Source organism: Xenopus laevis, chromosome 4L (assembly GCF_017654675.1).
Source record: "Xenopus laevis strain J_2021 chromosome 4L, Xenopus_laevis_v10.1, whole genome shotgun sequence".
Lineage (NCBI taxonomy): Eukaryota > Metazoa > Chordata > Amphibia > Anura > Pipidae > Xenopus > Xenopus laevis.
The window spans coordinates 3,590,679-3,606,443 of record NC_054377.1 but is presented as its reverse complement, the minus strand read 5'-3'; the positions used below and the strand labels follow the sequence as shown (position 1 = coordinate 3,606,443).

The 15,765-nt window shown below is 48.6% G+C and overlaps 1 protein-coding gene across 1 annotated transcript in view; it reads left to right on the top strand.

The window, feature by feature from the left end:
- Window positions 1-15,415, top strand: part of ano5.L (anoctamin 5 L homeolog) — a 51,461-nt gene extending 36,046 nt beyond the window's left edge. The window contains 10 exon segments of the mRNA XM_041589714.1: window positions 1,580-1,654; window positions 3,713-3,853; window positions 3,856-3,943; window positions 7,561-7,730; window positions 9,812-9,909; window positions 10,008-10,138; window positions 10,229-10,434; window positions 11,233-11,414; window positions 11,742-11,847; window positions 12,145-15,415. Coding sequence (XP_041445648.1) covers window positions 1,580-1,654; window positions 3,713-3,853; window positions 3,856-3,943; window positions 7,561-7,730; window positions 9,812-9,909; window positions 10,008-10,138; window positions 10,229-10,434; window positions 11,233-11,414; window positions 11,742-11,847; window positions 12,145-12,369 — 1,422 coding nt within the window. The 3' untranslated portion in view covers window positions 12,370-15,415.
- Window positions 15,416-15,765: the final 350 nt, after the last annotated feature.

Below are 15,765 nucleotides of genomic sequence, written 5' to 3'. Positions count from 1 at the left end.
AAAAATCTGTTTGCTCTTTTGAGAAATGGATTTCAGTGCAGAAGTCTGCTGGAGCAGCACTATTAACTTGATGTTTTCTGATGACCGGATCCCTTTAAGGTTTAACTTCCCCTTTAGTACATTTTAATGAACCATGGATTCATTGGTGAAATAAATGTGACTGTTTTGATCCACTAATTACTAATCTCCGGCTGCTGCTGCTCCATGTCCCAATGTAAAGAGAATTATTTCACTGGTTGCGCTTGGTCCTTTATATAATGATCCACATCCATTCACTAAGGTATAAGGGGTGTCCCGGATCCCAAGATTTTGCTTGAGTCCAAGCACTTTCTGCAATTTTCTGATCCAAATCCTTAAAACCAGACCCAGGTTAAATCCTTAAAGGGGAAACCACTGAGCCCCGCCCCCATTAAGGCCCCGCCCACATTCGAGCCCCTCAGCTGTCGCTTCATCTATAGTTATTCCTTTATATATTCATTTACCTCCTTCTCCGCATTTAAACATGACTTCAGGTTGCCGCTCTTCATCACTATGGCAACGCCCATTGGTATACTTGTACTGTCCCTTTAAGCCTGCTGCTATTCCGATTGGGCCAGCGATTGACTCGCCAGTATTTTACATTTTTGTAGGAATATGAGCTGGTCATAAAACAAACGTCTTGTAACATCCTGGCAAAATTGTTCTGGTGCTGGATGTCCGTGGTCTTCTGGGTAAGACGGTCGAACAAAATGGCGGCCAGCCTAGGAGCGGAGCTCACGTCACCTGACGTGCGTCCTGGGGAAGGGTATCGGGCGACTGATCCTGACGTGGGGCGTGGGTGAGATGGGAGCATGCGCTAGGAAAGGGTAAGTATATCGATTACTCACGATATCGCGTACTTTCTGGAGTTCGATAGCACGGACTCCGCTCGAAGGCGACGGGAAGGCATGCTGCCGTCAGCGCCTACCGACGCACCTGTGAATCATGCCTATGAGGTTTCCGCGAGTAGTCCCGGGCATCTTTACCCAAATGAGCGGAACAGCTACGGCGAGGGTAAATGCGGTGTCACGTTGATTGTAGCGTCACTGTCAGTCGGAAGCACAGAAGGCGTGATGGTCGGAGTATCCTCGGTCGACTAACAAAATTAACCATTTTTTTTCCTGCTGTCGGAGGAATTCTTTGGAAATTGGTTATTTTGCTGCGGTGAAAGGGAAAAAAGCATTCGCTGTGCCGCAAACCCTCCCTGGATCCCCAACCAACGTCCTCTTTTTCCTTTATCTTTAATATTCTATTCTATTAAAGCCCCTCCATTGCTCCTAGTGCAAGTGAATGCATATGGCAGCTCCCTCTCGGTCCAGATTTCATATCGCTGGAAGTCTCTAGCCATGCCCCGCCCCCAAGGGTTATCTCTATGCCAATCTTACAAACAACAATTCTTGGGTGCCACTGACGCTTCAGAATGTCCGCAGAACCCCCTACATTTCAGCCCCTATAAAATTCAGGGACGGTTGGCTGCCAGCGAGGGGCTCATTCTCATGCAGATTTGTTCTCTCTCCTGCTCATTGGTGAATTTTGGCTTTTGCTTGCTTGACTGTTTCAGGAGATGGAGCCCTATTTGCCTCCCTCTAGCAAGGCGGTTCGGTTCTGCTTCTCTGGAGCTACGGTTTTGTTCTGGGTGAGCACCTTTATATTTCTAATCCTTCCCTTAACGTCTGTCTTGGGTTATTTTCCCCTTTACTGGGCTGCTGCTATTAGGTGGCTTTAATGGGGGAGTGTTCTATGCTGCTTGGTCACCCAGGTTAAACAACTGCCAAATGCTAAAAAGTCTATAATAAATACTGTTATATTAATGTTATGTTAATTAATATTATGTTGAATAGGATTGTATTTTAGGATGTATTTGCAGAGGTTAAGCTGTGTCTGCCAGATAATAGCCTTAATAGGTGCCCCCTGTCACTAGGCATGGGTGTCCACTAGTCCTCTACTGTTTGTATTCCTGGAGCAATTCTATAAAAGACAAACAGCCAAATAAGAAATGGAAACTTAATGAAAGAGTCACTATAATCCAAAATCTGCTGAATTGTGCTTAGTACAGGGAATACCTATGCTGCCATAGTTTTATGGGATCTCTCTGTACAGACTATGAGCAAACTTAGGGACTGTTCCTGCTGAATTGTGCTTAGTACAGGGAATACCTATGCTGCCATAGTTTTATGGGATCTCTCTGTACAGACTATGAGCAAACTTAGGGGGCTGTTCCTGCTGAATTGTGCTTAGTACAGGGAATACCTATGCTGCCATAGTTTTATGGGATCTCTCTGTACAGACTATGAGCAAACTTAGGGGACTGTTCCTGCCTGAATGGTACTGTAGTACAGGAAACCTATGCTTGCCAAAGTTCTTATGGATCTCTCTGTACAGACTATGAGCCAAACTAGGGGCGCTGTTCCTGTAATGTGCTTAGTTACAGGGGAGATAGCCTATGCTGCCAAATAGTTTGTATGGGATTCTCTCTGTGACAGACTAATGAGCAAACTAGGGACTGTCTTCCTGCTGAATGTGTACTTAGATACAGGAACTATGCCTGCCATAGTTTTATGGGATCTCTCTGTACAGACTATGAGCAAACTTAGGGGGCTGATGACACAATCCCTTATTCTTCGTGTTTACACTCTGTATTGTGCTGCAGTTTAACCTGGGTACCAGCATGAATTTAAACTGTTCTGTGTATGGGGGTGATTAGAGCTTTGCAGCCATTTATTTGGTGGGCAGTGTCTGATGTTCCCCACAGAAAGATCCATCAACCGCAAAGTGTGACAATGTTACTGTTCTGCTGATTTAAAGTGGACCCGTCACCCAGACACAAAAATCTGTATAATAAAAGTCCTTTTCAAATTAAACATGAAATGCCAATCCTTCAAACTTTTTAATTTAAAAGCATTCATAACTGGTTGTAAACTCATTTGTTAAAAATTCAGCTGTCAATCAAATATTGTCTCCCCGCTCCTCTATGCCTAGCATAGATAGGCGGGGCAGGGAGCAATTGCTTCACTTTACTTCAGCTCTAGTGGTCATGCTCCCACATGTCTCCGTTCTCTTCACCGTTTAATTGTGTCTTGTAACCGAGACCATGGGGGATGACAATCAGTCCTTGCATTCTTGGTTCACAAACCAAGATTTTGATGATGATGCCACAGGTTGCCTTTTAATAACAGAGTGTCCACCAAAAGTGGCTTTCCTGCCTGTTCTTTTAATTATGAATTCCCAGACTTGAGGAGGAAAGAACAAGTTTCAAAAATCTCTATTATAGTGTAAATAAAGTTCATTTTCTTGGACTAATGTGAACAAAATAGGATTTTTGAATAATTTTTTTGGGTGAACGGCGTCCACTTTAACCATAAAACTAACATATATATTTACCTATATATATATATATATAGGCCCGGCTGCCCATTACCCCTATCTCTAAGGAGCTACAATCTAAGGTCATTAGTCCATGCGCACACACACACACACACACATACTGTGGTCATCAGCATCAAATAAAGGGGCAATTACCCACGCAAACAACGTATGGTAACACTCTCACATAGTTCAAGTTCATTTATCATTTCAGTTGCAATTAAACTTAAATAAACTTCACCACTGACCTCAGTAACATTCTCACCTTTGTGTAATTCGTATGTTCCTCCTGGCGTCCAACTGACTGACCTTTCTTTAAAATTCCTTCCAGATTTCACTGATTATCGCCAGTATCATTGCCATTATAGTCTATCGGCTGTGGGTCTATGCGGCGTTCGCCAGTATCATGGAGAATAATCTGACCCTGGAGCCTGTAAAAGAACTTTACGACCCCTCAACTGGCCACGTCGTCACACGGCCTCCGTCCTGAACTTTATCGCCAATACATGATCCTTAACTTCTGTCATTATGAGCCGGGTTGCCATATGGATTACTGGATAGGGTAATGACTTCCAGTGCGGTAACAGGATCAGATAGGATCTGTGCAGTCACTCGGGACAAATTTCTGTTAACATATACGCTATAATTCTCCAGCTGCCATAAACCACGGAGCGACAGGCACCTGCCTTCTCCCAGCTTGACAATCGTAGCGCATCAGAACCCGATCTGTGCAGCCACTGGGGGGGGGGGGCGGGGTGGGGGGTGGGGGGCGGGTGGGTGAGGGGGGGGGGGGCGCGGGGGTGGGGTGGGGGGGGGGGGGGGCGGAGGGGGGGGGAGGGGGGCATGTGCTGGTGCGGAGGGGCGTGGGCGGGGGGGGGGGGGGTGGGGGGCGAGGAGGCGGGGCGGGGGGGGGGGGGGGGGGGTGGTGGAGAGGGGGGGTGGACAGAGGGCGGGGGGGCGGGCGGGGGGAGAGGGGACGGGCGGGGAGGGCGGCGGGCGGAGAGAGAGGAGGGGGGGGGCGGGACGGCTTGGAAGCGGCGGGCGGCCGGGGGGCGGGTGGGTGCGGGAGAGGGGCGGGTGGCTGGTGGCGGGAGGGAGCGGGGGAGGCGCCGGGGGCGGGCGGGGGGCGGGGGATGGTGGGGCGCGGGGGAGTGGGGGTGGGGCGGCGAGGGGGGGGGGGGGGCCGGAGGGAGGCGCGAGGGGCGGCGGGGGGGGGGGGGCGCGGGGGGGGGCGAGGGGGGGGGGGGGGGCGGAGGGGGGGGGGCCGGGCGGGAGGGGGAGGCGGTGGTGGGGGGGGAGACGGGAGGGCGCGGCGGCGAGGGCGGGGGGGGTGGGGGGGGTGGGGGGGGGGTGGGGCGGAGGACGGGGGGGCGGGGGGGCAGCGGGGGGGGCGGGGGGGGGGCGGGGGGAGGGGGGGGGGCGGGGAGAGAGGAGCGGCCGGGAGCGCGCGGGGGGGCGAGGGGCACGGGGGGAGGGGGGCGGGGGGTAGGGATCAGTATGCTCGGTGTCGGGCAGCGTGGGGGAGGGGCCGGTGTGAGCACCCTGCTCGGATGGGGGGGTGGGAGGGTGTGGTCCAGATAGAGCTGGCGACGCGTGTTGGGCGGGCCTAGCTTTCGGGCTGTGGGGTGGCAGGGGAGGGCTCCGCCGGTGGGGTGGGTGGGGGGGGGTAAGAAGCATCAGGGTCCTGTGTCATGCTGGGGCGGGCGGCCTCGGGCCGAACTTTGTCGGCGGGGGCGCGGGAGTGTGGGCGGAGGGACGGCCGTGTGTGAGTGCGAAGGAGACCGCAATCACCGGCAGGTGACCGATCGATAAGTGACTCGACGGTCCGCATCACTTGCGCCGCGTCTAGCGGAGCGCGGCCCTTTCGCTTTCATGCGGCCTACTGTTGACTTGGTGAGGCGAGGACGGGGGAGGTGGGGGACCGTGATGAGGCATGGGGAGCGGGGTGTGCCGCGGTCAGCTCTGGGGCAGGGTAGCATATGAGGATTATCTCTGAGGGATGGGGGCGTGGGGGGGGATGGGGGGGGGGCGGGGGCGGAAGGCGGCGGGGCGGGGCGGGGCGGCGGGGGGGCGGAGGCGGGTGGCGGGCGGGGAGGGGAGAGGGGCGGGAGGGGGGGGGGGCGCGGGGGCGGGGCTGGCCTGCGGGGGGGTGGGGCGAGGGGGAGGGGGGGGCGGGCAAGGCGGGCGGAGGCGGGGGGGAGTGGAGGGGGGGGGGGGTGGGAGGGGGCGGGGCGGGGGGGTTGGGGGGGGGGGCGGGGAGCGGAGGGGGGGGGGGGGGTGGGGGGGGGGGCGGGGGGGCGCGGCGGGGCGGGGGTGGGCGGGCGAGGGGGGGGGGCGTGGGGAGGATGGGGGCGGAGGGCTGGGGGGGAGAGCCGGGGCGGGGGGGGCGAGGCGGGGGAGGGCGGGGCGGGGGGGGGGGCCTGAAACTCAGGCCGGGGGGGAGGGGTGGGAGGGGGGGCGGGGAGGGGGACGGGAGGACAGAAGATGTTCTGTCTATAACAGATAGCTAGAAATCTTCAGCTGCCATAAAGCAGGACAGGACTGCTGCTTACAATGGGGATCAGATAGGATTCTGTGCAGCCACTGGGACAGAATGCTCTGTTATACAGATAGCTAGAATCTCAGCTGCCATAAAGCAGGACAGGACTGCTGCTTACAATGGGATCAGATTAGGGATCTGTGCAGCCACTGGGGACAGAATGTTCTTGTTATACAGATAGCTAGAATCTCAGCTGCCATAAAGCAGGACAGGATTGCTGCTTACAGTGGGGATCAGATAGGATCTGTGCGGTCACTGGGACAGAATGTTCTGTTATACAGATAGCTAGAATCTCAGCTGCCATAAAGCAGGACAGGACTGCTGCTTACAATGGGGATCAGATAGGATCTGTGCAGCCACTGGGACAGAATGTTCTGTTATACAGATAGCTAGAATCTCAGCTGCCATAAAGCAGGACAGGACTGCTGCTTACAATGGGGATCAGATAGGATCTGTGCAGCCACTGGGACAGAATGCTCTGTTATACAGATAGCTAGAATCTCAGCTGCCATAAAGCAGGACAGGACTGCTGCTTACAATGGGGATCAGATAGGATCTGTGCAGCCACTGGGACAGAATGTTCTGTTATACAGATAGCTAGAATCTCAGCTGCCATAAAGCAGGACAGGATTGCTGCTTACAGTGGGGATCAGATAGGATCTGTGCGGTCACTGGGACAGAATGTTCTGTTATACAGATAGCTAGAATCTCAGCTGCCATAAAGCAGGACAGGACTGCTGCTTACAATGGGGATCAGATAGGATCTGTGCAGCCACTGGGACAGAATGTTCTGTTATACAGATAGCTAGAATCTCAGCTGCCATAAAGCAGGACAGGACTGCTGCTTACAATGGGGATCAGATAGGATCTGTGCAGCCACTGGGACCGAATGTGTTTTTCCAGCCTATTTTTAACAATGTTTATTTCCTTTTTGGCACAAATACAAACATTATAGTGTATTAACGGTCAATAACCTGATAACAATATACTGTATATCACTTCGCTGGCTGGGTGCTGAAAATCCCCCCCAGTGAGGACAGGGAGACACATGTAAACTGGATATTTCTGTATCGGTGGGAAGAATTCCTAAGCATCTGTCAGATTTCACCCACTGCTGAGAATTGTCTCCCACTCACTTGTTAGTATTGTGTAACACTGGGCTCTATGTACTACAGCTGGACGTGTTACCTGGGTATGGCCTGTAGGTGGCACTGTCACTACAACAAAGGTTTTGGTTCTATCGATTTTATCGATTGAAGGAAAATCCATTCAGTCTCAAGGTTTCAGAGATAAATTCAATATTCCCTTATTTTTTTCACTTCTTGTCTTCGCAGAGTCTCAGGGGACGGCAGTTCTGTTTGGTTGGCAGTTGCGGGATCTTATCTCCTGGCTCTAGCTTTTACAAATTAATCTTTCTTTAGATCCGTTTATGAATCAAGAGATTTGCTACGTATTCCGTTACAAAGGGCTGTATCTATTTAGTTGTATTTCCATTGGCTGAGAAGTTGCATCGGACTGAGATAACCGCCATTAAAGTTGCTCCTGTGCACTTATTGCCATAGGGAATAATGGAAACCAACCTGTGATACTGGTCATTTATACAATCCAACCCTCACTCTCTGCTTCTCTTATATTTGCAGAAATCCCAAGGACCCACCTGGAGTATGAGAACCGACTCACAATGAAAATGTTCCTCTTCCAGTTTGTGAATTACTATTCCTCCTGCTTCTACGTCGCCTTCTTTAAGGGCAAATTTGTGGGTTACCCTGCCGACTACACCTATTTGTTTGGCAAGTGGAGAAACGAAGAGGTGAATGTCTATATTGGGTTGGGAGGCACCGAATCCAGGATTCGACCTTTTTCAGCCGGATTCGGATTCGGTGAAACCTTGTGTGTGGCCAAACCAAATCCGAATTTGCATATGTAAATTAGGTCTCTTTCCAGTTTTTCCTTTCCCACCTCTTATTTGCATATGCATATATTCAGGTGAATCTTTCACGAGGAATTCGGGGATCCCAAATAGTGGATTCGGTGCATCCCTAATATCGGGGGATAGAATTATGACATAAAGGGGCTTCAGTACTTTGGGGAGGGGGATTACTGTGGGCTGATCCTGTACGGTATAAGTCTTTGGGCTGAATGGTGATGATCATAAATAATAGACCTACCAAAATACGCTGACCAACATGGCGCCCAACTGACCGATCAGAGAAATCAGACAGGATCATCCTGCTGGAAGACACTTGCTATAAGTCATATGAAACACTAAGTACAGGTATGGGACCTGTTATCCAGAATGCTCGGGACCTGGGGTTTTTCCGGATAATGGATCTATCCGTAATGTGGGCCTTCATGCCTTAAGTCTACTAGAAATTCATTTAAACATTAAATAAACCCAATAGGCTGGTTTTGCCTCCAATAAGGATTAATTATATCTTAGTTGGGATCAAGTACAAGCGACTGTTTTATTATTACACAGAAAAAGGAAATCATTTTTAAAGATTTGAATAATGAGGATAAAATGGAATCTGTGGGAGACAACCTATCTGTAATTTGGAGTTTTCTGGATAACGGATCTTTCTGTAATTCGGATCTTCATTCCTTAAGTCTACTAGAAAATCATATAAACATAAAATAAACCCAATAGGCTGGTTTTGCCTCCAATAAGGATTAATTATATCTCAGTTGGGATCAAGTACAAGCTACTGTTTTATTATTACACAGAAAAAGGAAATCATTTTTAAAAATATGGATTATTTGGATAAAATGGAGTCTATGGGAGACAGCCATTCCGTAATTCGGAGCTTTCTGGATATGGGGTTTCCGGATAAGGGATCCTATACCTGTACGGGCAGTGTTAGCCAAGTTCACGTGCAAGAATAAAGAAAAGTTGCCCCTAAATGTTCACACTTTGTATAATTTGAAGGACACGTAGAGTGAGAAAGGTTGTCTCCTGGTGGTTGAAAGGTAGGACTGGGTCTATACATTACTGTTATCTGAGACCTCTTTGAAATCATTGTGGAGCTATTGCTAAGCAACCTTGGGCCCATTATTATATATCCTGTGAGCAGATGCTTTGAGTGGTCTTCATCTTCAGAAGATGGTAAGAGAACCCTCTAGGTCTCATTCCTAAAGTCAATTTCTACTTTGGGGAGGGGGATTACTGTGGGCTGATCCTGTACGGTATAAGTCTTTGGGCTGAATGGTGATGATCATAAATAATAGACCTACCAAAATACGCTGACCAACATGGCGCCCAACTGACCGATCAGAGATATCAGACAGGATCATCCTGCTGGAAGACACTTGCTATAAGTCATATGAAACACTTAGTATGGGCAGTGTTAGCCAAGTTCACGTGCAAGAATAAAGAAAAGTTGCCCCCTAATGTTCACACTTTGTATAATTTGAAGGACACGTAGAGTAAGAAAGGTTGCCTCCTGGTGGTTGAAAGGTAGGACTGGGTCTATACATTACTGTCTGTTATCTGAGACCTCTTTGAAATCATTGTGGAGCTATCGCTAAGAAACCTTGGGCCCATTTTTATACACTTTCTGTGAGCAGATGCTTTGAGTGGTCTTCATCTTCAGAAGATGTTAAGAGACCCTCTAGGTCTCATTCCTAAAGTCAATTTGTCCCTGGGGGAATAACTAGCACATTGTTTCACGCTTGAGAAGTAGAACATATAACACGTACCCTGCCCTCCATGTCTGCGGAAATACGGGCAAGATGGGGGTCATCCCTTGCCCGTTGCTCCAACTCCAGGCCAGGATGCTTCTGGAACTTCCCAATAAAATGTAAAATTCTTGTTGCCTATAACCCCTTTGTTCAACTGGTGGATAGAAAGTCAATGAACATTGTAGATCTAATAAAGCCTCTGTTGTGTTGTAGTGTGACCCAGCCGGGTGCCTTATAGAACTGACCACGCAGCTCACCATTGTTATGGCCGGAAAGCAAATCTGGGGCAACATTCAAGAAGCATTTGTTCCGTGAGTACAGAGATCATTTTGGGTGGGAATTTGTAGAATGGAATAGATCGTTTCTATACAAGCCTCTCACTCAATCCTCATGTTCAACACCGTTTCAGATGGACGTGGAATTGGTTGAAGCGTAGGAAAGCCAGGAATCATCCAGAAAATCTCTACAGCCGATGGGAACAAGATGGCGACCTTCAGACCTTTGGTGGTCTGGGTCTTTTCTACGAATATCTTGAAATGGGTAAGAAACGGCCTCTCTGCATAACAGGAACCTGGTTTGATTGACAGCGATCAAATTTGAGCCAATCACTGTTTTGTTCTTCTGCTTTAGTGGTTCAGTTTGGATTCATTACGCTGTTTGTGGCCTCCTTCCCGCTGGCGCCGCTCCTCGCACTTCTGAACAACATTTTGGAGATCAGGGTCGACTCGTGGAAGCTGACCACGCAATTTAAGAGGCCGGTAGCCGCCAAGGCGCACAGCATCGGGGTGTGGCAAGAAATCCTGAACGGCATTGCTATTCTCTCAGTTGTAACAAATGTAAGGGAAATTGATGGGTGCGGGGCTTATTCAGAGAAAGGGAACCAGGGAGGGGTCTTATTGGGGGCTTGGTTAAAGCAGAGGGCTTAAAGGGGGTGCGGTGTATGTTAAAAGGATGGTGTGGGTGGATTTTAAATGCATTGGGGTAGAATTGGGTAGATTGGGGCAGGCCCAGGAAGGCATATGGGTCTCCAGTGTCCACAAATTCTCGATGCCGCCCTGTATTCAGGTGGCAGTTTCAGCAGACGGTTATGAATTCAGGGCTCATTGACTAGTCTAGAAGTGCAAGGACATTTGTTCTTGTAGACTTTTTGTGTGAAAGTTCAGCTTTTCGTGTGCATGAACTGATTAAAGGTGGCCATACACAGGCGGATAAAGCTGCCGATATCAGTCGTTTTGACCGATTTGACAGCTTATCTGCCCGTGTATGGGGGCTTCCGACGGGTCTTCCCGATCGATATCTGGCCACGATATCGATAGGGAAGGTTGGATTTTTAACCGACCGACCCGTCGGAGCCCCTTGGCGCATCGTAATTCGATCCTTCGGCCGAACGTTCGAATTACCCCCGATATAGCCATGCCGTTTAGTGGCATATCGGGGAAAGATCCGCTCGTTTGGCGATGTCGCCAAACGAGCGGATCTTTGAGTCTATGGCCACCTTAACGCTATACTCATGTCAATGGACTTACTGCAGATTATCTTACACTATAACTGTCTACAACGGACTGAAAGTTCATTAGTTCAAAGTTCATTCACTTCCCCCTTTTTAAAGTCCCATAATTACTCTCCTTTTTCAGGCTTTCATTGTGGCCTTCACATCAGACATGATTCCTCGCCTGGTGTACTACTATGCCTACACGCAAGATAAAGACATGCCCATGTCTGGATACATTAGCAGCAGCCTTTCGATTTTTAACGTCACTGATTTTAAGGAGCAGAGCATGCCCACGAAAAATGACATGAACGTTCTCAGCTGTAGGTAGGTAGCCACACCACTTTTTTTTTTGTTGACGGTTGCTTTACTGTAGAGCACCATTGCTTTAATGAAACCACATTGGACCTCTCTAAATTGTAGCAGGGCGACTATTACGGTCATATAGTTTCACATATCTGAAGTTTGAAGACCTCTCTTCTGCCTAAGGGTGGCCACATGTTTGGAGAGGTAACTCTTGGAATATCTAATGATTGTCTCCTCTATCAGCGCAATAAGGGTTGTGGCTCATGTAGCAAGTTATTTCTTGAGGACATCTTTTGGATCCGCTAAAGAATACAAAAACCCAAAGCTGCTTTTTGCTTAAACCTTCAGGTATCGAGACTATCGTTATCCCCCTGGTCATGGAAAGGAGTACCAAGTCACCATGCAGTACTGGCATATCCTCGCTGCCAAAATGGCCTTCATCATTATAATGGAGGTAAGTGTTGTCTTTTCTCTGGCTACTGACAAAAATTAGCAAAATCTTCAGTTGAGAAGACACTTGAAGGCCTCAGCATAATTTCTGGGTACACTATGCCACCAATGTTAATGAGGAGCACAAGTACAGGGCAAGTTCTGTGCCGTGAGTTGGGCATTGGTTACACCTGCACCCAGGCCATTTTAGCCCCCCAAACCCGGGCAGCCAAAAAGTAAACCTGCAAGTTTGGGTTCAACCTATACCTCCCTAGTTGTCACATCAGCTTGATTCTCCAAATTGTTTGTGTTTCCCCTGCAGCATGTGGTGTTTCTTGTCAAATTCTTCGTGGCCTGGCTGATCCCTGACATCCCATCGGAGGTGAAGGCTCGGGTCAAACGTGAAAAGTTTCTAACTCAAAAGATCTTGCACGAGTATGAACTCGAGAAGCTGAAGGAGAAGCTTAGCAACAAGAACCAAACTCTATCGGACGACAAGGAATTGATAGCCACCAAAGGAAAAGTGGCGCTCTCTGCGGCCATGTAGCATCCACCCTACCTGCCAACTGGGACACTTTTTTGCGTTTTAGCCCTAAACACAGCCGTATTACCTTGTTCAGCACCGCTCTCTATATTTTTTAATATTATTTCACTTATGTTTTGTCTTTTTAATTTAAGCTTTTTTTTTTTAATAAAAGTTTTTTGGGGGGAAGAAGTTTTGAACCCCTTTGTAAATAGATTTCCAAATCCAAAAAAATTGATGTACTCAGGTTTCCACATCAAGTCAGTTTGCCTCGTTGAGTAACGTACAGGGTCCGTGTGGCCCCATGGATGGTGGGACTGAGAAGGCTCACTGTGATAGGCTGCAGCTTTGGGTTGCCTTCCACTCAGCCGGTGTCCAGGGCTTCTCATAGACCAGGGATCCCCAACCTTTTGAACCCGTGAGCGACATTCAGATGTTGGGGAGCAACACAAGCATGAAAAATGTTCTTGGGGTGCTGTGATTGGCCATTTGGTAGCCCCTGTTTGGATCGTCAACCTACATTGAGGCTCAGTTTGGCAGAAGACCTGGTTTTTATGCAACTATAACTTACCTCCAAGCCTGGGATTCAAAAAAAAGCTCCTGCGTTGAGACCACTGGGAGCAACATCCAAGGTGTTGGGGAGCAACATGTTCCTCACGAGCTACTGGTTGGGGATCACTGGATTAGACCATTAGATTAATGTGTGACTATGGTGCATGTTGTCCTCCCTAAACTCAAAGAAAGTCCTGGCCAACTCCTGCTGTTTTGACGTTGAATGATTTTTTTTCCCCCCCCATTTCTCGGGAAATGTCATTAATGCTCCGTCAAACTTTTGGAGACTTCCCCGCGTGTGTTTGTAAATCTTTTAAAAATGCTTCTGTTCTCGGTTTAGTTTGTTCTCCCTGGAATTGTGATTTTGAGGGCCGTTTTGTAAAGTTGAGTACGGCTGTTGCCTTCACATGACGGGCTCCTGGAAGTTTGACTTCCATATCCAAAATGCAGCCATTGTTCCCAAAACGGCCTTTACTTATGATGAAGGAATCTGCCCCTCTTAGTTGGGGGTTGGGATTAGTATCTGAATATTTGCTCTTCACCAAACCCCATTATGGACTCACTGTTGGGAAGGTTGGGGTACGGCAGCCAAGTATTAAATATTTCTATACAATGTATGGGTGCTCTGAATTAGGCAGGGAGTGCCGGCAGCCATCAGAGCATCACCGAGAGTTGTAGTTCAGCCTCTGGGGTGGAAACACTTGAGATAACTATACTACTGTATCTCCTGTGAGAGCGATGGAAGCCTTTATTATGTATCCGGTCAGTGGTCAACATCCACCACCAAAATCAGTGGTCATACAACGTTCCCTTTTGCATTTCTCAGGGACAGCGTCACCTTTTTGTCACGTTTCTGCCATTTCTGCCGTCGCGGCGACTTCAAATGATTATCGTTTGTGCCTTGTGTTAAACGGTCGCTTGCGGTGCCTGACGTCTCTCCCTCTGTTTGGGGAAGAAAGCTGCAAATTCCAGATTTTTATGGTTCTACCAGTTCAAAGAGTCTTTAATTTTTCCGAAAAAAAAAAAAAGAGATGTTATGCTTAATAAAGAAAACATTCCTCCTCTATGCAACCGTAAAAAAGCGTCATTTTGGTTAAAAGGTAATACATGAGTAAAAATGTTTCACTGTTAACTATTCGCATGTATTCCATATATTTACCCTTTAATATACAGTATAGTATTGGGGGTATCATTTATTGTGCAGAACATTTCTTCTTCGTGTGTTACTGTTTATACCTGTTTTCAGGGAGCTGCCACACTGTTTTGCTTAGGCAGTACCACTGATTGATACATTTACAGAGAAAAGGAATGTTGTGGGCGCACACTGAGCTAGAGACTTGTTGTTTCCGTGTGTATAATGGAAGATGTGCATGAAATGCGTAACCAATCCTGTTGTACCTTAGAACACTGTGGCTTCCTAGGCGAGTGGATCCGTTTCTAAAAGCGATTGGTTCCTTCTTAGTATATACGACTGTTAAGCCGGCATTAAATGTCGTACCCATTCCAGATTCCTGGTCCATACAGTAGTGATGAGCGGGTTGAAAAATACTCGACCTGCACCCGATCCTAACCTGACTACTCAAAACCTGTACCCAACCTTAACCCGACTCCTCAAACCTGTACCCGATCCTAAACCGACTCCTCAAAACCTGTACCCAACCTTAACCCAATTCCTCAAAACCTGTACCCGGCCGGCGGGTCCATGCTTCCTTAAATGCCCGTGCTCCACCCGGGAGGGGGTGCAAAACGACGCGGAAGTTGGGGCACTTTCAGGTCACTAGTGGGAAGAGCGGCAATGGTAGAGGTAAGAGCGTGGCCCAAATATTTTGTGCGAGTGCCGGTCCAAACCTATGTTTCCCATACATTACTACCGTACAGTAGTGATGTGTAGGTCGGACTTTTCCTGACCCGCACCCGCCCGAACCCGACTTCTGGGTTCCTTTTATAGACCCGTCCCACCGACGTCACAAAGGCGAGAGGCGCACGTCCATCTGAGAGGCGCGCGTCCATCCGACGCGTTCCAAAAACGCAGGTAAATAAGGTAAGATATGGAGATGACGGATGAAGCTGCAGCGTACATCTGATGCGACGCATCTGCATCCGACAGTCGCGTTGTGTCGGACGAATGCTGTGACACTATCAGACGTTCCTGTTGCTTACCTTATTTCAATCGCATCCGACTTGACGACTGCGTTTTTGCGCATCGCATCGGATCGCGACGAAATCGCCAGTAGAGTTCCTCCAGAAAAGCTCAAGTCGGAAGCCAGAATTTGGAAGGTCGTGGGCAGGGAGAGCAGTCGGAAGAGATCAACTCGCGGGTATCGGGCCGCTCATCACTAGCGTCCAGACATTTCCTATTGCGGCCTTCGTTCAGTGTTTATACCTGGTTAATTATCCATGGAAATCAACACAGCTCGTTAGCATATCTAATGATTTCAATATCGCTGTTTCTTTAACGGGGACGCCCACCCAAAATGATTTTATGTTCTTTGCATAATAAAATAAATCGGAATTTTTATGTCCGTTATTTTAAAGTCATTTGTAAATGTCATTGCAACTGAAAGCAGTTTCTGTCTACGTGTATCCAAAGTCGGCCTTCCTCCAGTTCCCACAATTCCTTGCATGCTGTCGTTATTCTGCAAGGTGCAAGGCATTGTGGGAATTGGAGTCTGGGCTGGAGGAGAGCGGACTATTGATATAATGTCGCAGCCCAGGAATGCAGAGGCAACACTATACGTTTACAAATAACTGTAAAACCATTGAAATGTTTTGATTAATATATAGGGGCAAGTTGCTTAGAATTACATTTTCTGTCACTCTGCAAAAAAACTGTTTTCAGGTGGAGTTCCCCTTTAAAGGGATACTGTC